The sequence below is a fragment of the Equus quagga genome, chromosome 12, assembly GCF_021613505.1.
Source record: "Equus quagga isolate Etosha38 chromosome 12, UCLA_HA_Equagga_1.0, whole genome shotgun sequence".
NCBI lineage: Eukaryota > Metazoa > Chordata > Mammalia > Perissodactyla > Equidae > Equus > Equus quagga.
This window is the reverse complement of record NC_060278.1, coordinates 14281239-14308213: the sequence shown is the minus strand read 5'-3', so window position 1 is coordinate 14308213 and position 26975 is coordinate 14281239. Positions and strand designations below refer to the sequence as shown.

Genomic DNA, 26975 nt, shown 5'->3' with positions numbered 1-26975 from the left:
AATAGAATAGGCAAACTCTTACCAATAGTAAAGACTGTATATACAGAATAGTAGTGTAACATATTTACTTAAGAAGAAATATGAGATGAGGGAGAGATGTTTCTTAACAACTGCTCTATATTTTTTTCAACCTATTATTTCTATTCTATTTCCCTGAGCATGCTCTTCTTCACTAGCTGTTATTTTCCACTGAATGAATTGCACTTCCTTGCAGTAGCGAAAAGGAAATAGAAAGAAATGATCACATGTAATATATTTCAAAAATTTTGAAAATGTATTAAGTCAGAAATACTGGCTAATAATTCACTAACGATATGAAATGTATTATCAACCTAAATTGATTAAGGATGAAAAACTTTTTATATAGGCACAGCTAATTTTTGAAAATAGAATGTATTCATATTATCATATGCTGCTTTAGCGTACGGAAATGAAACTACCTAAGTTTGGGAGGAAAGAGCTTGAGAGAACAAATTTAAATAGTGCAGCCAATCCAACCTTTCCCCAATCAGTAATCTTATGCTTCTGAATAAGAGCACCAGGAAGACTTGAATATACCCTTCCCCTTTGGTCTTGTTCCTATGGACCCCTTAACACAGGCACATTTGCAGCATTGAGCGTGACTCTAGTGTTTAAAGAAACAGTGGGTACTTTTCATACCACCTGGTCCCCAAAACAAGCCAACAGCTTTATCTAGGGTCAGCCAAAAACCCCACAGGCCGTTCTGATATTGAAGAAAGAACTGGTTTTATTGAGAGACAGAGTTTCAGGCTCCTGAGAAGACTGCACTAAGGGAATTCCAAGCATATTTTGACACATTATGACTTTTGCCTGCTCACTCACCTCAATATGTAGCCCTCAACTAAGGTGCAACTCCACTGTAATGCTTAGAGGGCCATGTAAAGCATTCTGTTGTCTGGTTTAACTATAGGGTTTAATTTAGTCCAAGATTTCAAGATTGAAAGGAAAGGATCAAAAAGAGATAAATGGGCTCATATGTATGGTGATAGCTAAAACCCAGACTATTTGTGGCGAACACAATGCATTATGTACAGAAACTGATATATAATAATGTACACCTGAAATTACACAATGTTATAAGCCAAGATGACCTCAATAAAACCAAAATTTAAAAAAAGAGGGGAGAGAATCTGAAACTCACGATTGTTGAATGACAAGCCATATACTCTTGGAATATATGGCCAAGTCTGAAATTTGTGAAATTAAGATCAATCAGTAGTTAGAGTCAGTATAACTGCACTGGTTTAAATGTACCTTAATATCCTGGACAAAGCCATAGCGTGTAACCCTTTTGACATTACGGTCTAAGTTCACATTTAAAGCTGTTAATAGAGTACACATTTATGTGACCCTTTCACATAAGGAAACCCCATTGGCTTTGGTAATAAGATGTGAAGTTCAGACCTAATAAACAAATAGAAGCCATTTAGGAAATCCAGGAGCCCTGATCCAATATTAATTATAACCTTAGGCTTATTTCAATGGATTGGGGTAAGATATAGTTCTGCTTGGAAGTACACCTAATTTCAGATGGACATTTAGAACTCACTAAGCTTTAAGAATTTTAAATAAACTTTTATTGATTTATGTTCCAGTATGCTGACTTACATTCAAATTGCAATCACCTCCATCTGCTTATCAGAATTACTAATTAGTAATATTTTGATACCAAAGATGTTGCCATTTTCAGTATGTAAATCGAATGTCAGGTTTCAGTGCAAAATATGAAGGTATTTGTAACTCTAACAAAATCGATTTTTGTGTCTTTAGTAGAAAGTATGTCCTTGCCGAAATATGAGATCCAACAAAATTATTTAATTGAAGAAAAATTAATTGGAATAGTTTATTGTCACACTGCCTAGTCATGATAGAAGGGAAGAAGAGAATCGCTGGTATTTCTGATTGAAAGCATCAGAGAACCATTAAGCTTTAATTATATACACTCAGCAACAATGGGTAAATTGCCCATAGGTCTGAAACTGGTGACCACACTAGTCCAAGTGTAGACTAAATGAGATTCTTTCTCTTTAGTCTGTTCTTCTTAAGTGTATTGGGCTTTCAGTGTCTGGGAGTAATAGCCAGCCATGGTTCAAGAGGAACCCAGAATTGAGGAAGCATTCCTCAGTTATTCAAAAGGAATCGAAATTCCCAAAATTGATACTAGAGAGCAGACCATGTTTTGCCTTCTGAGGTGGTTTAGACTGAATGCCTAGTGGCACAGCCAACAATTGCCTGACTAATGTTGGACAAATCAATAAAGCTCTTTGACCTTGTATCTTAAAATGTGAAATACGTATGTCATCCACATATATTTGATTCTTATATTCTTTAAATCTGAGTAGCCCCAAGTTCAGTGGTTCTCAAATATTAGTACGGTTAAGAATTGCCGCAGGGACTACAGAGAAATCTGTAGCTCACCAAGGAATTAATATTCAGTAAGTCCAGAGTGGAGCCCAGGAATTTAAGTTTTTAATAAACCCCTTCTGGGGATCCTATGATCTGAGATGACACAGTGGAAATGCTGACCTTGCACGTATGGGCTAAGAGTCCCGTAAGCCTGCAATGGTTATGCCAAAGTTGTGTGGAAATGCTTATTCTTAATTTGAAGTAGAGAAATATTATAGAAAAAAGGTTCTGAAGATAAAGATGTTTGTTTAAAATCTCTTAGGACTTAATGAAATAGGTCCCAATAAAAGAAAGCAAGAAGTCTTTTTGTTTTTGAGCAAGATTAGCCCTGAGCTAACATCTGTGCCCATCCTTCTTCTATTTTATATGTGGGATGCTGCCACCGCGTGGCTTGAGAGGTGGTATGTAGGTCTGCGCCTGGGATCCAAACCTGCAAACCCTGGGCCACTGAAGCAGAGCATGCGAACCTAACGGCTGTGCCACCAGGCCAGCCCCATAAAGCAAGAAGTTTTTGTATATTTAATAAACAAATCAGAAGATTTTAGAAAGTTCTTAGCCACTTAAAATCATTGGAATATTTTTGATTTCCGAATTTTTATTAAACTACTGCTACCAAAGTGGAAATTCACTATTCTAAAGAAACTAAGGTGCTTCTAGAAATATTATACAGCCAAGATAACTGTTTCTGATGTGCAATGCTTGTAAGAGGTGAATTGCATTTTGAACTTTTCCAAGTGCAAGACCCTTTATAATCCTTTAAAATTTAAATAATCTTAGCATTTCTATTAATTACCTTGTCCTGAAATATAGCATAAACAAAATGATCTTTGACGAATACAAAATTAAAGTCTATTTTTTCTTCTTTTTGAGCATTCCAAGCCTAGCTTTAACCAAAATTCCAAGCCTAGCTTTTTGTGTGAATTAATTATAACACTATAATGAGGTATGATGTTATTTTATCCATTACATGAAAACATTTCGAAGTGTATTCTGACATAGAGAATTTTATTTTTAAGTTAAGTAAGGTACTAGTAACAGGGTTCACATTTAGGGAAACTGCAGTGACCTGGAAATTGGCATAAAGAGAGAATATTACTATTTCAGTATATTTCCTTTGGTAGAGTTTGAATTTTTATCATATGCACATATTATCTACAGTGAATTAATTAATGAGCAAATAAATATTTTTAAAAGAAAGCAAGGAAATATATGTTAAATTATATTTGGACACTCAGAAAATTCTGCAGTTAAAGAATCTTTCAGAAGCAGAAAATTATCAATACTGGATGGATAGACTGCATTTCTTTCCTCCGGAAACACGGCATTGTATTTACTAGCCTTTTGGATATAAAATGCATGTAATTCTTTTCTTTTTTCAAAAACATAGTGTTGAACTGTGTATTTTTGTCTTTATCTATCATCTATCTATCTATCCTCTACTTTGCATTTTGGTCTCTATCTCCTTTTGGTCACTGGCCATCTGCCAGTCTCTAAGGATGGTTGTGAATGCAGAATAGAAACCAACCTTCTTTTTTCCAAACTCTAAACAACAGGTGCTGGAGCCAAGTCTCCTGATAACTGAGTCCCACCCAAAATATCAAGGCATTTGTTTAAGTTGTCTTTGATTTTCCAGTCAGTGAATGATGTGTTTATGTTCCATCTGAGCACCATTTGGCAAACTAGAGATAAAATCTGTGGAATTATTTAGCACCACATCTGTTTGTAGCTGCTTTTTCAAGATGATCCAAGTGATTTTTAAGTTTTGCTTATGTGTTAACCAACTGTGGCGACTGCATTTTATATGGTTATAATTTAGAAAACTAAACTTCAACAAATACAGTCTAACAAACATGTAAGGAGTATCTAAAAATGGAGCATTTTAGTGCTAAATTACATATTTTATTTCCTTAGCTTGCTTGCACTAATACAGTATTGAGTTCCCCTTGAAATAATTAAAAGTTAATTGTCCGAGAATGAAATTAAATTTGTTCAATTTAAAAACAGTAGGTGCTAAGTTATTATGGAAAAAAATATGATCCTTAAAGGGCAAGGAAATAAAAATTTACAAACAAAAAAACAAAGTTCATAGCTGGCTTCTGTAAGAGAAAAAATCTGATGTGATTATTGGGAGAACCTTAGATTAACAATCTTAATAGAAAAGACTGACATGATAAAAGAGAACATTCAATAAAAGTAGCTTATAGTTTAAGTATTTGTTTTGCTGGAAATCTAAAGTCAAAATACAGAAAGACATTCAAAATACAATATGTTCATACTCAAGCCAGTTCTTTCAATCCTTATGTAAGAAAATGATAAAAATATCATTGGGATAATTTCTGATTTTTTGCTTTCTGCTAAAATGTATCTCCAAGGAAAGCTGGAATATGACTATCTTATATTTCTTGACATGAACATAGTACTTAAGATTTTTATGAAATTTTCTAAATACTAAGGAGTTTATTTTCTGTCAAGTTCTGAGTAGAGATACAATCTTACCATGCCCTGGGTTTTGAGGGAAATTTTATGATAGGACTTTTGTAGTTTGTGGAAAAGTGCAGGAGGTCTGGTAACTCAGCAATGTGTGTAATCATCCTGTTATTTCTTTAGTTCTAAGAACATCTAGGTAGTGCTATTCTAAAGGTGTATCTTTTTATATAACTTTAGGGCAATCTGACCAAGCTGGTATACATTATTAGGGAAGACCAAAAAAAAGATATTTCAGGATAAAAATAAGATTTATTGGTTAAACAAAGATCAGCATTCAAATTTTCCTTTTCTGGAGTATTTTAGAAATGGATTGGCTGATTCTGGATTAGTGAGACTCATTGTCTTTCTCCTTCCTATAGAGCCATTTTTTTCTCTTGTACCTCAGCTCTAGAATTTTCCCTTCAATGGCAATTCATAGTCAAGGGGGAATTATTCTCTCCATATATCATGACCTTGGCTGCAATGATTTCTAATGATAGGCTCTCCTAAAAGGACGTAGATTTTTATATTCTTAAAATAATGTCTGTTGACCGCAAGAGAAGACCTCTGTGTTGACCTATGGCCTGATCCCGCATTAATCTATCCCTTCTCTGCACTGCACTAACCCATAGGTTTATTTGATCCTTGTCCAGATTTCCTGCTGCTGCTGCTAAATTGCATGAGCTTTGAAAGAAAGGACGGGGGTTGTTTTAAGGGTAAGAATGTCTTACATGTGGAAATACTTAAAATTATTATAATAGCTACCTTTTGTTCTCTACTTTCTATGTGCCAGGCATCCCAGGAAACCCTTTACTTCCACTAAAGTCTTTTTAATTCTATTATCTCATTCAATCCTTGCAATCACATTACGAGGTAAGTGCTAGGATCACTGTTTCATAGATTAAGTCAATGAGAATTAAGAAGGTTGAGAAGCTTAGCCAAGGTCATGGAACTAGTAACTGGTTGGGGTGAGGATTTAAAATTAAAATATTTTGAAGGATGGATGGTTGGAGAGATGAAGAAAAAAAATAAACGCTAAGGTTGAACTCTCTCCGTTAGGCTTCTAGACCTAGTCTTAGCACAGGTAGCTTTACCAAGTCTGTGCGTATGCTGGAGGAGCGATTCAAAGCAGTAGATGTCCCTCAGAAAGGAGGAGGAGGTCCCTCCCTCGCCCACTAAAGGGCTTTCATGAGCCTATTTACACTAACCTCTATTCAAAACTTATTTGAATGGTTTGTTGTAAAAGATACATGTAAAGTTTCCTTTAACAGTAATTGAGGTTTTAGTCGTGCAAAGTACATGATTGGCAAGATAGAGTCCTCATGAAAAGAATTAAAACCATGATTTGGAGGAAATGATAAAAAATAGCATGGAGGTAGAGTTCCCATGGGAAAAAAAGAGATTTGTGAATAATCTATTAAAACAGCATGCAGCAAAAATGGTATATGAAGATGTTCTTATTTCGTATAGAATTAGTCTTGCATTACTTTTTTCTGTGTTAAGGTTTATACTCATATATCAGAAGATGGAGCACAAAGGGACCTCTGCGTCACCCTCAGACCCACGCACTCAGTTTATGAAAAGAGAGAATAATCCTTGGCGCCCTATTTCACAGGAATGTGCATAAAATACTTCAGACGCTTAAATTTTAGCATGCAACCACAAACCTAGATTGTCTAAAATAACAAAGTGAACAAGAATACATATATGGTAGGAGATGAATATACGAGAAAACTTGACTAAAAGACTTGCTAAAGTTGAGCACCGAATTTGTAAATAGAAAGGAGTATGAAGTGTGAGAATCAGATTCCTCTCCTTATGCCCAGTTTTCTCAAGACAGGCTTGCTTTAGGCCTGTTGTCCCAGTGTTCCAGTAATTTCTATCTCAAAGTGTAGTGGTTTGCCCCACAATTTATATGCTCACCCCAACTAACACCATTCTTGGAATCCCTGCTATCGTCTAAGTTTTAACCGCATTTGTGTACTCAGAGCCTAAGGCAGAGCTGGAATTTCTAGGTGAGTTCAATTATTCTCCATAATGGAATTCCCGTGACAGACACCATATGGCCCACCAGCCTGAAGTGCTTACTGTCTGATCCTTTACAGGGGAAGTTTGCCAGATAAATGGAGGATGTATAAAAAATATCTTGATTGATGAAGAAAAGTAAAATATGTCTTCACAATAAATTATTTTGGAAGAAGACATTGACTATCTGGTTATGAGGGGTTTAGTGAAGTAATCAGCGACACTGGGATAAATGAGACAATTCTGAGTCTCACCTAAGGAGGCAGACGGTAAATGAAAGCCCAGGTCAAACCAATATAATAGTGTTTGAAAATGAGTAATAAAAAAATTTCGAGGGTGTTGAAATACTGGGTCTTGTGGGGTGAGAGAGAATAATGTGAAGATACAGGTCTAAATATCCATTCTACCTATGCTTATATAGCTTTTACTATAAATATTTTTGTATCTGGTTACAGGCATGTGCTCTGAAATACTGTCAGTTTCATTAAGGCAAATCTGAAAAAAACCCAACATATCCAAGAATGCTTCTGTTAACATAAGGTGACACTGACTGTATTTCATGAAGCAGAAAATTGCTTCACACCCAAATTCTTAAAATCTTTCTTTTTTGTCCTCTTTAATAAGACATAGAACATTTGTACGCAGGAGCTGCATAAAATTCTTACAGAATTAGCATTTGGTAATTTGATATTTTATATGCCTGACAAATCTGATGTAGAATAAAGCAAGGAAATAAGGAAGCAGAACACTGTTTATGACCAGAATCATTTCTTAAAGTGGAATGAATTTACTAATGCATTGTTGGTAAACTCCGTAAGGACCTGTACCTGATGTGGTCTTAGATACAGATCCTTCCAGGAGAGGTCACAGATTTACAATGTAGAGAGAATAACAAAAATGTAAACAGAAAACAAAGCTATGAGGTCTGACCGGTGATGTACTGGTTAAGTTTGCATGCTCCACTTCTGTGGCCTGGGGTTTCCCAGTTCAGATCCTGGGCACAGACCCATGCACCACTCATCCAGCTATGCTGTGATGGCATCTCACATACAAAATAGAGGAATATTGTCACAGATGTTAACTCAGGGCCAATCTTCTTCACCAAAAAAAAGGGAGAGAGAGAAAACAAAAGAAAACTTTATATATACTAAAAGCCACTACTAAAATTACACATATTATTTTTATAGGCAATGATATTACAAGTTAGACTTTAAGAGGCAAATTGAACTGAAATATCTATATAGTTATATACATATGTACTGCAAGTTTGAGAATTTCAAAATACATAGCTATATATATTTCAAAATTCTCAAACATGCACTTTTTAGATAATAAGGAAATTATCTTCTGTAACATTTTAGCAAACTCTGGAAGTCTTAGAAGTGTGTCCACCAAAAGCAGTTTGCCTCTACTTGGAATAATCACTCTTGAAACTTTAGGAGATGAAGCTGAACTCACAATAAGCTAAAGATGTGAATGGAGAAACATAATGTTCTTTGATCAAAATAAATTGATGAAATGGAACAATGACTATCTTCAAGTTTGAATGATTAATGTAAGAGAATATGGACCACCACATAGGTATAAAAAGATATTCTAATTTAACCTGGATCTTAGAAAACTTATCTCACAAATAAGATATCTCTTGAAGGATATAGAAGCACATTAGCAAAAAATTATTAAACAAATATCTTTGAAGACATAGTGTTCTGCTGGTCATTATAAGATTCACTCAGGTATGATTATCTGGCATTATAACGCCTTGAATTGCATTTTCTAGGGACATCCAAGAGAAAAGTTGCTTCTCTTCTTAGAGTGCCCTGTCAATGTTGTATTATCATATTTTAAATGAGCTCATAGTACTTGTCTGGAAGATTTAATTACATTGTAAAATATAATGATAACAAGCCTAGATTAATTAGTGGGGTGAGGTTTACAAATGATTTTCAAACTTTTTCTTCCTAAGCAGGAGAAACATTTTTGAAAAGTGAAACTGCAGATACAGAACAGATAAAATCAGATCTCCTTGGGTACAGTTTATGGCGGGGATTTCACAGCCAACCTCTCCCATCTCCTCCTCAACCTCTACAGCAGTAGTCGAGGGCATCTGCAAAACTAAACCCTCAACTCTGGACAGAGCTTGAAAACCTGTGATTACTGCAGGTTCTCCTAGCTAAAAGTGCTAAGCTTCCTAATCCACCCATTGTTTCTACAAATCATTTGCAAGGACCCAAATCCACTGTGATTAGAAACACTTTGTCTTTTAAGCAATGAGAGAACCAGAGAGGAAAAAAGGAGAAAGACAGAGAGAGACATTTATTTGTCTGGGATGTTTTATCGATTACTCTTCCTGAAGAGGTGGGGACAAATATAATGGCCTCTTGTCTTCCCCTATAGTCCTTTCCTAAATATTTATGGTTCAAAACAGGAGTAAGAAAAGTTCATGCTATGGTTCTCTGAGAAACAAGAAATACCATCTTGATCCGTTTCTCTGTAAATCTCAACATTCCAATAAGAATTCTGAAACTTTTTATAGTAAAAATGTAAATTAGGATAAGGACCTTTCTTTGATGGGACAATTGTCTCATGAAAGGAATTTCTGGTTCCTCACCAGAGTCCAACTTTGCTCTCTTGGCAGAACAGAGGTTAGTTGATTCATGCATCACTGATGTTCCGAGGAAGACAGACAACTCTGAAAGACTGGGAGCTATTAATCTGAGCATCATAGAATAAAAATTTACTGGTGAAAGGATAGCATTTTACAGAGACACAGCACACCTAAACCCCCAAGACTTGACGTTCCCTTTTCTGAGCCAACAACAAAGTAAAAGCCACTGGTCTTTCTGTCTACTTTTATGCATTTGAAGGTGCTATATTTAAGTATAACATTTGGTATGAAGTCAAGAAATTTTAAGAAAGGTTGTCAAAAATTGGAATCCTGAAACGTCCGGTAGGTTTATCTGTGATTGACTGTTTGCTTCAATGGCTCACAGCCATGAGGAGGAAATCTTTCTCTTTTTTTTCCTTTCCCCGAAGACTCAACTCTCACTTCTGTTCTCCCAAGATAGCAACATTGAATGCTTGGAAAGGAATTTTTAGATTCTGAAAGAATTCATTCATCAAAAAGGGAAGATTTCTCCTGTTTATTTTATAACCCTAACTTTTGTGGCTAAAGTTGGGTCAGGACTTAGAAGCTATTATATAGATTTTCAGTTATAGATAGTTATAGATCAGGTTAAAATGTCTTTTTTTTAAAAAAAAGAGCACTTTTTCACCTGTGTTAGGTGCTATGGAGGGTAAAAAAGTATAAAATAACTAACATTTATTGAGTACCTACTATGTCAAAATCAAAAAAGTGCTTCATCTATATTATCTCATTTAATCCTCACCAAATCCCAACAGAGGTAGGTTTTACAATCCTCCATTTTACAGAAACTGAATCTCCAATACTGACTTGCCTTAGAACCCACCCAATAATTTCCAATAATAACTTCTCATGGTCATAAGAAGTGACATAAGTAGTGACAGTCAAGACCTGAGACCTGTTTTAAGTATGTAATTCCAAAGCTCGCGCCCTTTCCAAAACTAATATGCCCTCAAATTTTTGCAATGGTCAAATGGGAATAACCGTGAGGAATATTGCCAGATTGGAGTGAGAATTATATAATTGACAGTTATTGAACACATGTCAACTATTACATGCTTGAACACTATCAGTAACCTCCACTTCATTCTCTTTATTTTTCCCATTATAACCATATTAAATGAGATGGTCATTTTTTTTTTTCTAGCAGTGCCCCAGTATCATGTTGAAATTATTAATCAAATTGTTAATTATTAATTCAAGGCTAAAGACGCCATTGCTCTCAGTGCCTGAATTTGGACAGGGAGTCAAGTGTGGCAAGGTAGAGTTCTCTTTTCTAATGTGGTACAATGAACTATGCTCCCAAATTCTTCAGAATGTACTAGCATGCTACCTAGACACAGGACTCCAAAGTATGCACATTTACTTAAGTGGAAAAATAGCTTTGTCTTTTAAATGGAATACTCACTTTATAAACAAATATTCTAAAAGCTACAAAAAAGAGTAATTTTACTCTTAGAAATAATCACCACTAAATATAATCTTCCTTTTCTAAAATAAAAAAATATGCAACATTTTATTTATGTGTATACAATTTGAAGAAACAAAATAAAACTATCTATTTAATTGTAATCATACTCTTCCTTCATTTACCATATCTCAGTCTCTGATTATCATTTATCCTCTTTGAAGAGTTATGGTATTTCTAAAGGAGTTTAAAATCTTTCATAAATAAAGAGCAGTGAATTATTAACAATAAATTGTTAAAACATGATTTCAGCCAAATTCTGGCTAGTTACCAAAGCCATATTTAAGATTAATCAATGAAAAAATATTTTCTTCAAAATGTTGGCATAACAAGTTTGATATTACATGTTAATAGCCCTTGGTAAATGGAAGACTTTGTATCCATCTCTAACCATATAACTTTTATTAGATAATAAATGTCTTGTCCTCAAGCCGGGTATGGTAACCTTGATTGGGGGGTGCACTTGGGAGAATAATAATCACGGATCAAGGGGATACTTCCCTGGGAGAGCAGCTTGGGTTCAGTTTCAATGAAGACATGAGGCAATAAAACAGAAGGCGAGCAAACTGTGTTAGAAATTAGAGGGAAATGGTTGGAAAAGCAGTTTGTGGAAAACACAGGGAAGGTGTCAATGAAAATGTTAAGTCTTTATTGTCATTCATGTTTGCCTCATCTAAGTCCCAGTGGCCGCCCTCCTCTGGGAACCCTAGAGCTGATCATTTCTTAAACTGACTACATTGAGAGATTGCCCTGTGACTGTAGATGTCTGGCTTCATTTGGGAATATATACTAACCCTAGTGGTTTAAAAAGACAAATATCTGCAACTTTTGTGCTTTTAGTAGCCTACAATTTCCACTCTACTCAAAAAGTTTACCCATTTGCTCTGAACATTTAACCCTAAGGTATCCTTTGGGCTATAGCTGATTTTGTCTTTGCAGTAGTGAAATCATTAGCTTTTCAACTTTCCAACATCATAATGAATGTTACTTTGTATCTCTCATGAGGGTTGTGAGTTTCAGCTGTTTAATAATTCTTCTATAACCTGCTATGGCTGCCTTGTTTTTGCCACTTAATTGAACTATGGCTTGACTTCTCATTTTATTTTGCACTCATATGAGAAAGACAGAAGGCAGGAAGCGGTTAACGATTTGATTTTTCTCCTAAAGCTTCACTTTCTCGGATTCTACCTTCTCCTTGGCTCTTCAAGCTGTGCACCACAATGATGATTAGAAGTGGTGAGAATAACCATTTTGCCTTGTTTCTGATCTTGGGAGGAAAGCATTCACTCTTTCATCATTATATATGGTGTCAGCTGTAGATTACTTATAGATATCCTGGGTTATTTATGAGTGTAGAATTTTAAAACTCCAATAGTTAAGAATCAAATCCAGGGGTTGGCCCCGTGGCCAAGTGGTTAAGTTCGTGTGCTCCACTGCAGGCAGCCCAGTGTTTCGTTGGTTCGAATCCTGGGCACGGACATGGCACTGCTCATCAAACCACGCTGAGGCAGCGTCCCACATGCCACAACTAGAAGGACCCACAATGAAGAATATACAACTATGTACCGGGGGGGCTTTGGGGAGAAAAAGGAAAAAAATAAAATCTTTAAAAAAAAAAAAAAAGAATCAAATCCAACACAGTTCAAATAATCAAAAAGTAGTCAGATAATGAATTTGTTCCATGAAGACAACTGTGGTCTAGTTTAAAGAAATCTATTAACGCAATTAATAGCACTAATAATGAAAATCATTTGGTTATGTTGATAGATGGGAAAAATATTAGATAAAATCCAACATTTTTTCCTAAGTAAAAATGTTAGGAGACTGAGATCAAAAGATACCTATTAATACAAAGATAAATATTATTTGACAACAATGAAAAAAATATACTGAACATTGAAGCCCTAGAAACATTTCCATTAACATAAGGAAGAGGGAAGAACATGCTTATTACTGTCATGTAACAGAGTCCTGTAATTCTGGTTAATGAACAGAGAAAAGAAATATAAATAGGAGATACGACTATTGGAAAGGAGAAGGAAAGTTATTATTTGTAAATAAAGGAACCAGTAACAAAATAACTACATAGAAATCAATAGCTTTGTATGTCCGAAGTAACCATTTAGAAAACACGATGATTAACGTTCCTTAATAAGAGCAAAAGCAGATAAAATAGTTACTAACAAACTTAATGTGTGGGCCACATATAAGGAAAACAATGAAAATTTGGTGAGACACTTAAAAGAACACCTGAATAAACATTTTAACGGATGGAAAGCTGGACTGTATTAAGACATCAATTATTTCCACATCGATTCTGTCAAGATCTCAATAGCATTATTACTTGGAACATCAGAATGTGATTATAAAAACTACAGAGAATAATAAAAGAGTGAGACTACTCAAGAAAAATTTAAAAATTAGGTCAATGATGCAAGACTTCAACTACTAGGTATTAAATCATGATATAAAACTATAATAAAGAAATCATTATAGAAATTGTACAAGAAGGAACAAGGCAATCCATGGAAGAATACACAATTTCAGAAATAGACTTTAGCCTATGAGTTTATTGTGTGATGAAATATGCAATTCCAAACAATGGGTAAAGATCTGCTGTTCGACAGATGATCCTGGGGCTCTTAGCCACCTACTGGAATAAAATTTGTCTATTTAGATTGGTTCTTACTTTACACCAGATACCAAAATAAATTTAAAATAGATTAGAGAATTTAAAGTGAGAAATGCAATAGCTAAAAGAGACTGTTGCAAATATTTACTTAATGCCAAAGTAATGGAAGCCTTTCTGAGCAAAAAAGCAAAGAAAAAAATCTTGAAAGACAAGGTTGAAAAACTTCAACAATGGAAAAATACAAACAATCATATGGCAAAAAAATTCATATTTAGAATTGAATAGCAAGTTACAGACAGAGGATATATTGAAGAGAGATACAATGCTCTTAGCTCATAGAAATCATATAAAGGAAATAATAACTCAATCGAATAAAATGAGGAGAATAAATGAGTATATAATTAAAAAATGTGGAAATACCAATAGTCAATAAACGTGTTTTAAAAGTTTAACCTCACCTGTAATAGAAGAAATGCTGATTAAAACATGATACTTCATTTTTAATTTGTCAAATTTCAAAAAGGATGATAATATGTATTTTTAGAAGGGTTAAAATGACATGGGTATTCTCATATATAGGTTGGATAAATTTTTATAAAGCCATATAATAGAGTATCTGCTGTCATTAAAAAGTAACTCTTAAGGGATATTTATGGACATGGAAAAATGGCCAGACTATAATATTAACTATGAAAAAGAAAGTCAGCACATATTATGATTCCAATTTGGTTAATAAATAGGTGTAAATATACATTAAATAAAGACTGAGTGGAAAATAAAACTAACAATATCCTAGCATTGGGATAACACTTCCTTTAATTTATGTTTTCATATTTTTCTATAATTTTCTATTAAAGTGGTTATTTTATAAACTAGGCAATGTTATTTAAACATAAATGTGATTAACATTTTAAACTATGTGTTGGGATAGAATTATTCAAATTGAGGGTTGTGATTCAGAAGGGTCATGGCATCGATTACCCAGTGGGTTGCAACCAGCATTTTTATAAATGAAGTAGAATGGAATACAAAATATCTCTGTGCTTTATGTGGATGTTTCAATAAAGGAAAGGTAACAAAGAAGCATCACAACAAATATTTAGTTTTAGTATACACACACACACACACACACACAACCACACACACATATCCAGATATATAAATGTCTAAACACTTGATGTTAACTATATTTCTTACTACGGTTTATTTCAAAAAATTTGAAAGACTATATTGGATTAATCTGTTTTTTTGATAGAACTGAAGATTTCTGAAATTGCATACTTCACATCGCTAATACATTCACATCTACTTCCTGCAGGGGAAACAGCACAAAGCTGGAAGTCATTGAGGAATTCAGATTTAACTATTTCAGCAACTGCTGGTTTAAAAAAAAAATTTAACAAACTAATTCCCAAAGGTCTTAAATTTGTGAAAATTTAGAATATATGATACTCTGTAATGAAGGATTATTTAAGTAAATATACAGGCAAACTTGCATCCTTTAAAATTCCCTTAGCCAGCATATTTCAATATGCACTAGGAGCACTTAAAAGTTAGATGGGGAGCAAAGATAAAAATTCAATTTTACTGTGAGATTAGTACTGCAAGCGAGTCAGTCCAAGTCTTTTGAGTAAAATAGCTTTTAACGACTTCCATAATGGTGAATACTTCATTCTCTTGCCCCTTCTAAGTAATATTTTAAGGAATGTTTTTCATATAAGTATAAAATTAAGTACTTATAATCTAGGTAGAGTTGGCATCTCCCTGATTAAAACATGCTGAAAGTTCTGGGCTATTACTAAGTTCTTTGCCCTAATATGAGTTTACTGAATAGTCCAGTGTATAATTGACTTTGTTTTTATGCATCACAATTTCAACACATATGTCAGTCTACTTTTATATGTCCCTCGTTCCCTTAAAGCGTTGATGATGCACAAATGAGGGGGTTTTTTTATTCCTAGTCATAATAGTTTGTAACATTGTGAAATTTGAGTTGTACGTTAATATTTGTCAGACACCGTATAAGTGTGCCCCTTCACCCCTTGTGCCCGCCATCCACCCTGCTTCCCCTTGGTAACCACTAAATTGTTCTCTTTGTAAGTTTGTTTGTATTCTGCATATGAGTGAAGTCATACAGTGTTTGTCTTTCTCTGTCTGGCCTCACAAATGAGGATATTTTGCCAACATCAGCAGTGGCTTTTAATCAGAATGATTTCTGAAAGGATTAGCTTATTTCCAGATAAGTCTAAATGTTGTAGTTTCACTCCCAGCATCAAATCTTTCCTACCATACGCACTCCAAAACTGGAAACAGGCAAGTGGAGATGACACTCAGGAAGAAAGAGCTCCAGCATGAAAAGCCAGTCACAAAAATTGTTTCCCTTTTTGAAAATATTTTTTAGCAAAAATAGGGGAATAAAAGCCAAAAAGTAACAGAAATGTCTTTTATACCAATAATTTGGGAGGAAAGAGAAATAAGATGTGATTTTTTTTTTCTGCTGAGGAAGATTCGCCCTGAGCTAACATCTGTTGCCAATCTTCCTCTTTTTGCTTGAGGAAGATTTGCCCTTAGCTGACATCTCTGCCACTCCTCCTCTATTTTATATGTGGGTCACTGGCACAGCATGGCTATTGACAAGTGGTGTAGGTCCATGCCTGGGAACCAAACCTGGGCCGCTGAAGCAGAGCACACCAAACTTAACCACCAGGCCATGGGGCCAGCCCCAAAATGTGAAATTTTTTAGTGAGATAAAAGAACTGGAAGGATAAAAGTCCCTGATATTGTTATGCTTTTAAACACATAATAGGGCTACTTCAGCTTCTAGAAATCTAAAGAAAGATCAAGCCTCTATTTTATAAAACCTGCCTCTCTATAAGATGCCACATGTGTAAATGACAAGATTCTGGATTTCAAATATTAGATGACTTGATCCCCCTTTTACATCTGAAACTCGTCTCCACAGCAAACTTCCTGAATTTTGCACATAACTATTCTTATTGGCATTGGATTATGATTCTGAGCTTCAACTAACATCAAGAGCTTTTATTAAAAGCAAACATACTCCATAGCCTTGTGTATTATAATGATGTAAAATTTCTTTTTTGATCTTACAATGTTGTCTCTGTAATGGGTTACTGTGTCCTTAGGTTCACCTATCATTCCCAGAGCCCTGTGTGGTGTGTGGTTCAGGGGAGAAAAGTCTGATAAACCTCAAGCATGAGTTTCTTGATTTTTAGGAGAAATGTTTTTATAAGTGAAATCATCCATCTCATGCTTAAGGCCAATTAGGAACAGCAAGCATGCCCCATCCGGGAAATGAGATATGATTTTTTACTAATTTTTTTATTGGCAATAATGATGATTATAATCAACATTTAAATTTTATGATCTACCTTTCCAATTAAAGTTTTTCACTCTTTCAAAACAAAATTATTTCCCCATATCTTACAGCTCCCTACTACATGTTACCTATTTTATCTCATGATAAACTATGTTTTTAGTTATAATCATGGCTGTTTATCATTATCCCTGTTTCTCATCTAAGATATTTGCTTCTTTTTAATTCATTTTTCCATTTTTTTGATGCTGGAGGACCATTTTTCACATTTTTGCAGACTATGGCAAGAAAATTTACTAAATGGACAATTGATTGTTCCGTTAATATAGCCCATTCTGATAAATATGTCTAAGGCTGTAGGGACCATTTAAATCATTAGACACCTTGATGAGATATTTGTCCTAAAGTCTTCAGAATTTTACAGATCTTAATTTTCAGGTAATAATCTAGAACAGACATCAGCAAACTACAGCAATTGAGCCAAATTTGACCCACTTCCTCTTTTTGTAAATAAAGTTTTACTGGAACATAGCCATGTCCATTTCTTTATGCCTTTGTCTGTGGCTGCTTCTGAGCTACAAGGGCAGGGGTGAGTAGTTAAGACAGAAACTGTATGACAGACAAAGCCTAAAATATTTACGATCGGATCCTTTACAGAAAACTTTTTGCTGATCTTGGTCTAGAAACTGATCTAGAAAATTCCTACTGGGTCTAAGACTCAGTGAAGTTTCTTCCCTAACTTCTCTTTTGTACATGTTTCATCTCACTGGTACAATGACACATGTTCAATTGTGCAGTAAGACGTGCACTTAATTTTTAATCCTCATGTATTGCTTATGTATATATTTTAGCATTTACTTTATTTCCTTCACCTGAATATACTACCCTTGCAAAATAAGTCATATTTCTGAAACCCATTCTACAATTTGAGATAAATTAGAGGTTTGATGAAATTTACACTTTAATCTCGTAATTGAATAGATGCTGCAAGCTAGGAGGATATTGTTTGTTTTCTAGGCTGCCTTGTTTAATGGGGTTCACTTAACATGGTTCCTGGGGGCTTTGAAATCAACATCCCATTGAAACTGAGTGGAGAATACTACGATTAATTTGAAATATAACTCTCTATCAATTTGTTTGGGAATTAGGTAATAGTGAAAAGGGAATAACGTGAAAATAAAAACGTCAGAACCTACTACAGTCAGGAGCTCAGACTTTATTGAAATCAACTTTTGAGGAATATTTACAAAACTGCATAATCTCTGTCTGTTTATAAATATTGAATGAAGATTTGGGCCACATTTGAGAGCAACTTGGATTTTCTCTCATAAAATTCTATAATACTAGTTCCCAAATATGACGATAAAGGACTTTAGGTATAAAACACATTTCACATTTATATGGTACACAGAATTAATTAAATATTTTACAAAATACTGTCAATAAAATGAAAATCTCACTTAGTCATTTTCAATAATCGTCAACCTTGTTACATGCATACTACAAAGACATTATTTAGGTGTTAAAAACAGCTGATACTTACTAAATGTTGACTATGTATCAAATACTCTACTTTTAATTCTTACATAACCTCTCTTACTTCATTTTATAGATGAGGAAACAAGCTTATATAGAAAAAGTAGCTTGTCTAAAATCACATACCTATTTTTGTGCCCAAGCCAAAATTCTGACTCAAGCAGTTGGACTTCAGAACCCCTCTTTGAAGCATGTTCTCCCCAAAGTCTTGAGAGTAAAATCAGCTCAAAAACAACCAATTGTAGTATAATAATAGACTCTAGCACTTGATATTGGTGGGCACTGAGAAAGGGTTGCTAATTCTTCTGGGTGGGAGGAGAAGGAGATGGTTCTTGGAGAAGATTTAGGCTTGAGTTGAATTGGGTTTACTAATTAGAGACCAGGAAGGTATTCCAGACATAAGTAATAGCAGATTCAAAGGCAGAGACATGAAACAGGTCAGCACATTCAGGGAGGAGCACCAAGGAGCATAAGAAAAGCTTGTAGACAATGGACGAGATGAGTGGGAAGAGGCCCCATCACACTGACATATTGTACAGAAAGTCAGTAGTTTTCAGATTTCAGTGTGGTAACAATCATCTGGGGTGCTTGTTTACAATGAAAACTGCTGGACCCAAATTGCCAGAGAATCATATTCAGCTAGACCCCAAGATTTGCATTTCAACAGGATTCTCCGTGATTCCAATGTAGGAGAGCCTCTTTGCAAACACTGTTAACAATGTCGGGAAATCAATGTGCTGGAGCATGTCATGGTTAATGTCATTGCGTTTTAGCTCAAAATGCAATGCAGCTCAGTGGAAAGAGGAAAGTGTTCTCAAAAGTAATTTTCTGGTTTATTTAGAATTCAGAAATAATAGAAAGGTGTTTTTTTCTTAATGATTTATAACACACACATACACACTCTTGGTTATAATTTCTTTGGATGCTATTTAGATTACCAAGTTATAAAAAACACTGAAAAGACAGTGGCGTCCAGTTGTGTTGATTTTCAAGGCAGTGGAAGCTACAAAAATGCACGAGCTTTTCAAATCAAATCTTATTTGTGTTTTGCCACTTCAAATCCTTCCCACCCCAGCAATTAGGAAACTACAGGTCAATTAATAGGAAATCAATTGCAAATAAATGAATAAATTACCTGCTTGAGTCACATATTTTCAGTAGAAGCTAATTTCACGTAGCATAACTGGGGGATTGCTTAATAAATCAAGCAAAATGCAGTGTTTCCATACTTTTCCCTGGGATTAATTTAAGAATTTAAAGGACTAATTACTTAAGATAAAATTTCAGTTGACCCATAAATTTAAGATAGGGTACTGTCTTGTTATAATATATGGTAAAAGTTATTATTTCCCACTGGCTTTGAATACATCTGGAATTAAGTAAGTGAAGACAAACTGCATTCTAAAAATTATCTGTTCCATTTATTTACTTGTGGTCGGGTGGCTGCTCCCAAAATATATTTTCTGTAGAAGATCGATATATCCCCATGGCAAAAGAGAATGTCAGTACATTTTTCAATATTTAAAGAAACTTGAAAGGAAAAAAGGAGAAGTGGGGACAACCATCTAACTTATCTGGAATTAAATAGACTCCAAACATTAGTCTCTTTGGGTGAACAGAGATAGCCTTGACCAACTGGGGATTCTCAAACTTCGATGCCAGATCACACACTGATGTTTATTCCACACTCAAGCTTATTCAACACAGATTGTAGGCATAAAATAGTTGAGCTCTAATGGATCATGTCCAGGCAGAATGATAGATACGGTCTTTTTTGTTGACAGTAGAGTTGTTTTCACATTCCGCTTGAGTGAAATTATGTTCATTCGTGCCATGGTACATAATCTCTGGCAAGGATTCTTAGAAAAAGTCATCATGTAGACTAAGTGTTAAAAAGTTGGAAAGTAGCACTATAAGAAAATATAAGACAAAAGTTGAACGATCTTCATTTATTTTGAAAAATATATAAATATCTATTTATGTTAATATTTGTTGATATGGATTCATATATATTATATATAAATACATACCTAAATATTAAAATTTGGGGGCAATGTAAATCCTTAATTTTACTAGACTATCAAAAATATTTTGAATTTCTAATATGAATAACAAATCATATGTCAGATATAATAGGTATAACACTGGCCCTTACTTTAAAATGTTTACAATCAAATTTTATAAATAAGACATAAGCAAATGAAATTTTATACAAAGAAGAAATGTTTAGTAAAGTAAGATGTGATCACAGCAATTACGAAGCTTTATCAGAATGAGCTCTTCTGCATAGTAATTTCTGGGTCTTGAAAAGTGAATGGACTGTAGCTGGATAGATAGAGAAGGGAGAAAATTATTCCAGTCAAGGAAGAGAGTAGGAGTGAATGAAATCTTAGTAACCCAGTGCTTGCTGAATTAAACCTTTTAGATATGACCTAATCATAGTGTTGTTAGGTTGTGCAAGAACACACTCAGGGTCACTGATTCACGAGAAGGACTCATAGAACTCAGAAAAGCTTTTATACTCAAGGTTACCATTTATTACAGCAAAACCATACAGACTAAAATCAGCAACGGTGAAAGGCACACAGGGCAGAGTCCAGGAGAGACTGGGCATGTGCTTCCAGTTGTCCTTTCCCAATGGAGTCGTACACACAGAACTTAATGCCCCCAGCAACAATTTGTGAAAACGCACATCAAGCACTGCCAACCTAGGAAGCTCACCCAGGCCTTGGTGTCCAGGGTTTTTATTGAGGGTCAGTCACGTAGGTATGAAATTCCCTGTGACTAACCTTATGTCTATTCTTCAGCCCTCACAAGAGGTCAAATTGTTACAGCCTGGCCCAGAGCTCCAGGCAAATAAAAAGAGACATTCACCATAAATCCTGTTGTTAGTTTAAACTATCTTGCATAGCCCAAGGCCAAAGATATAGAAAGCCATCCTTATCAGGCAGCATATCCCAAGAGCTTAGAGGTCATCTCCCAGGAGCTGGAGAAGGGCCAGTTCTTTCTTTGGAATGTGAGGGTTTGAACACCCCAACCTGCTAAGTTCACCCTTTACTGCACAATAAAGAAAGAGTTTGTGTAACTATGGGTCTTGAATTTAAAAAAATAATAAGAAGAAAAACAATAAAAAGATCTAAAATCCTGAAAAATGATACCTGCAAAAGATTTGTTTGTATCCATTTGTTTTGATAAGGAAAAAAAATATGAGGAAAAAGAAAACCAACTTCATATAGTAGCGATCAGTCTTCCCTTTGCACGGGGATCCAGGTGTTCTGCACAGCATCGTGGGCCTCGGTGGACTAATTTGTTGCCAGGTGTGATTCTCATAGCGGGACTACCGAAGGCGTGAGTCGTTACTCGGAACACTGTCAGTGCTTCACAGTTGCCCCAGTTAACAGTTCTCCAGGAGAGAGTTTATGTTGTGCTAAACTGAAAATTTGAGAATTAACCACTTACTGACCTTTTTCTTTTAATTTCTGCCCCTCCACTCTGCACCCCATACTTTCTTTTCTGAACTGCAATGTGCTCTTCTCTGAAGATGTTCCAGTGGATTTGATCGCCATCGGCAGGACTGGGTGGACAGTGGATGCCCTGAAGAGGTACACATGTGCTTTTGTGACAAGATTCCTGGGACCAAGCTGTCGTATATAGTTGCTACAACTTAATGAAAATGGTATCTAATTTAACAAAAATAGCCATCAGTTATTGAGCCCTTAAAATGTACCAGATGTTGGGTTTCACTCTACGTGTATTATTTCAATTTATTCTCATACCCACCCTATGAGGTAGGAGCTGTTACTGCCTTCGTATTATCAAGAGAAGAGGGAAGGAGAGGGGAGCTGTTGGAGAGAGGGTTGCGGTGAGGTTATCCAGAGTTAGATATGTGACTAGTGAGTAGTCGAGGCAGGATTTGAATTTCCATGAGCAAAGGGCAGTTCTCTTAAACAGTTGCAGCTTTTCTAAGATCTAGGAAGCCATTGTTCACCTTTTTCACTCAAATAGCAAAACCAATGGTATGAAGGAAAAGATTCATTACAGCAAACTGGGGTGATATAAAGAAGTTAAAAATGGCTTAACATGGAGACAGTAACTCTCAGGAAAAGGTTATAGAGACAATGATGCAATGGAGTGATTCAACCAAGTGTATACGATTGCAGAAGCAATTTTAACCTGTTTAGAATTCTCCAGTGAATTGCATTCACACTGTCATTTCAAGGTCACATAAAGATATCCTATTAGGTTCACAAAAAAAAAGTGCTTGTTTCTTCTCCCTTTGTTCAGTTTTAGGGTATGAATTTTGAATAACAACCGTGAAGAATTATACAAGCTTTCCCATTCGGTAAAGCAGATCATGTCAAAGTGCTGTTTTAAAAACGATTAGGAGATCAGTGGTTACCAGAGCCTTTTTTTAAAATTAAGTTTTTATTTATGATGTCTCATAAATTTCTTGAGAAATACATCTTTGAGAATATTCTTAAACTTTCAAATATAGTATTGCCTATGCAGCTTTAATCAACTTTTTGACAATCATTTGGGAAATTACAGTGATATATACTAATCCATCTGTTTCATTTCATTTCCTTAACAACATAAGTCAAAAAAATATATAGCGATGGAGCCATGGTTTTGTTTTCAGGTTGATTTTTTTTTCATGTAATCACAGTTACCTCAATAAGAAAAAAAATGATGGAAATTGAATATCTATATTTGTGTAAGGATTAAGGGGGTAATTCAGACATTTTAATTTCCTTGCTTCAGTGTGGGTCTACTGTGAATCCTAGGAGATAGAAGAAGCCATCACATTTTAAGCCCTCCTAAACGTATTTGTGGAGAATTTACCATGTTGTGTAGCCTGTGCTCAGTGCTAAAATTACGAAGATAAAAAAAAATTACCAACTGTTCCCAAGAAGCCCCGAGTTTAGTACATTCTTTAATATTCAATGTTTCCTTTTTATTCTGTAATTAAATTATCAACATGACTAGCCTTATGGGGAGCAATTTTATCCTTCTTTTACAGGTAAGTAAACAAGGTCACCAATTCCAGCCCATTTTCCATGCCTAAAACTAGAGTTAAATTTCCTTTCTGTTCCTGTGAGATGAAATTCATTCTATAAGTACATTCCTAATATGAGCATTTACTATGCACTTTTCTAAGCACTGATAATGTAAGAGTGTAAGAAGTGTGTCCAGCAGGGTAGATAGACCACTGAACAAAGGTCTGCACTTAGAGAATGACAGGGGCAAAGACAGTAACTACAAGTATGCAGCCTTATAAAGGAGGGTAAGGGAAGGTTTGCTTGAGGAGGTGATATTTAAGATGATGCTGGGAGGGCGACTGAAGCTAAGAAGAGGAATGGTGAGCGATGAGACTGGAGATGTAAACAGGGCCCTAAGTGTGACAAATTGAAGGAGTTTGGGCTTTATCTTAAAGGCAACGGAAGTATGGAGATTCCTCAAAAAATTAAAAATAGAACTAACATGATCCAGCAATGCCACTTCTGGGTATTTACAAAGGAAGTGAAAACACTAGCTCAAAAAGATATATGCACCCCCATGTTCATTGCAGCATTATTGACAATAGCTGTGGCATGGAAACAACCTAAGTGTCCATAGATGGATGAATGGATGCAGAAAATGTGATCCATATATACAGTGCAATATTATTCAGCCATAAAAAAAAAGAAGGTAATCTTGTCACTTGTGACAGCGTGGATGGACTTTGAGGGCATTATATCAAGTGAAATAAGTCAGACAGAGATAGACAAATACCGTATGATCTCACATGTGGAATCTAAAGCAACAGCAGCAACAAAAAATGAGCTCATAGATTCAGAGAACAGATTGTTAGTTGCTAGAGGCAGTGGTTGGGGAGTGGGCAAAATGAGTGAAGATGGTGAAAAGGTACAAATTTCCAGTTATAAAATAAATAAGTCAGGGGATATAATATGCAGCATGGTGACTGTAGTTAATAATACTGTGTTGCATATTTGAAAGTTGTGAAGAGAGTAGATCTTAAAAGTTCTTATTACAAGAAAAAAATTTAGTAGCTATGTATGGTGATAGATGTTAACTAGGCTTACTGTGGTGATCATTTTGCAATATATACAAATATCAAATTATTATGTCATACACCTTGAACTAATCGACTAATACTTCCAATGTATGAGCACAGAATATCTTTCCCTCTATACTTAACGTTGTTGAGAGTTTTTTATTATAAATGGATGTTGGATTTTGTCAAATGCTTTCCCTGCAACTATTGAGATGATCATGTGATTTTTGTCTTTCATTCTGTAATGTGGTATATCACATTGATTGATTTGTGAATGTTGAACTATCCTTACATCCCTGGAATGCATCACACTCGATCATGGCATATGATCCTTTTAATGTATTGTTGAATTCAATTTGCTAATTTTTTTTGAGGATTTTTGCATCTTTGTTAATCAGGGGTATTAGACTATAGTCTTCTGTTTTGTGGTGTCCTTGCCTGGTATCAAGGTAATGCTGGCCTCATAAAATAAGTTTGAGTATGTTTCCTCCTGTTTTTTGGAAGAGTTCAGGAAGGAGTGGCATTAATTCTTTGAATATATGGTAGAATTCGCCAGTTAAGGCATCTAGTTCTATCAAAAATCCTAGTTCTGGATTTTTGTTTGTTGGGAGGTTTTTAATAACTGATTCAATCTCCTTACCAGTAATTGATCTATTCAGATTTTGTATTTCTTCATGGTTCAATCTTAGCAGCTTGTATGTATCTAGCAGTTTACCCATTTTTCTAGATTGTCCTCTTCTAACTATTTTAAAGCTTTGTCTTTCAGATTAAAGTCTTTATTCCATTTGCAGTTGGCATCTATGTGTGATATAAGATAGGAATCCTATTCGTGGGAGGTTTCCTCCTTATGGATAATTTCACGATTTATTAAATAATCTTTTCTTTTGGCAATTTCTTTCAGTGTCAGCACTCCTTTATATAGTTTCCATATAGACAGGGAGACAGTTTCTGCGCTGTCCTCTTCTAATGCTCAGTTTGTCAATACCTTAACCAATGTCACACTGTCTTAATTATTATAGTTTTAGAAGGAATCTTGCTATCTATAGGACAAGTCTCCTTACTTTTCTTCTTTACAAGTGTTTTGACAATTTGGGTGCCTTTGTTCTTCCTATAAATTGTAGACTCAACTAAATCAGATCTGAAATCAATCAATCAATCTTGTTAATATTTTTATTGGAATTACATTGAATTTTGAATTATTTCGCATTTCCAAATTACGGAAATTCCTAAAATTTATCTTTTTATTATTAACTTCTAACATAATTGAATTCTTATCAGAGAGCATATTCTATATGATACTGATTCTTTAAAATTGGTTGAAATTGTTTTATGGAGTAGCACATGGATAATTTGTACAAATGATCTATATGTGCCCAAGAAGAATGTGTGTTTTCTAATTGATTGGGTGTCAAGTTTGATAAATGTACTATTCAGTCAGACTTTCTCCATTCTCTCTCATTTCACCTTCTGAGCCCTTTGGAGATAAGCTTGACCTTCTCATCACTTCCTTGTCTCTCTTAACCTCTGTTTTATATTATCTATCTTCTTATTTCTTTGTACCACATCCTGGGGAATTTCTTTAAATCTATTTGCCAGCTCATTAATTCTTCATTCATCTTGTTTAATCTGCTACTTAACCTATCCATTGAGGTAACAATTTTAACAAATATATTTTTCATTTCTAAAATTTAAATTTGACACTTTAAATTTAAATTAAGTTAAATGTGTTAATTGGTTAAATTTAATTAAATCTGCCAAGTCATGTTTATAGTCTATGCTACTATTTCATTTCCTTAAATATTTCATATATGATTTTTATATATTCTATATTGGATGACCCCAATATCTAAAGTTTTTGGTAGTCTAAATATGTTGCTCATTGCTTTTGCTGGCCTTGTGAGAGTCCTCTTTGTGTGTGTGTGTTACCTCGTGTTCTTCAATTAAAAGTGCATGTTTGTCTGATCTTACTCCCTAGGACTTTGGTAGGTGATGCTTTCCACTAAAGAGTGTTTGATTATGGGAAGCTGAGGGTTTTTGGGGCTACCATATGTCCCTGCCTTAATATGGGGAGCAGAGGTTGAGATTTATCGCCCCCATCCACTGCTGGTGCAAGGCTTCATCTCCACAGAGCAGTATTGACTTTTGACATTTTTCCCCTTAGAGCAAACCCTGATTTTTTTACTTTGCTTAATGTGTACCGCTCCTACTCTCTTCACAGCACGCAGCTTTTGCTTTGTTTTGTTTTGAAGGGGAGACAAAGGAAAGGCACCTTTGGAGATTTTCTTTGCTTCCTGAAAATCCTAGTAATGCTTTAAAATTCATGTTTTATCCAGAACCTACTTGTATTGTAGCAGGAGGGGCATTTACAGTCTTTAGTCTGCCTTT

General features: G+C 34.9%; 1 protein-coding gene across 1 annotated transcript in view; it reads left to right on the top strand.

The window, feature by feature from the left end:
- PLXDC2 (plexin domain containing 2) overlaps window positions 1-26975 on the top strand; it is a 412416-nt gene that overhangs the window by 314431 nt on the left and 71010 nt on the right. The window contains exon 10 of the mRNA XM_046678478.1: window positions 22077-22137. Coding sequence (XP_046534434.1) covers window positions 22077-22137 — 61 coding nt within the window. The remainder of the gene's footprint in view (window positions 1-22076; window positions 22138-26975) is intronic.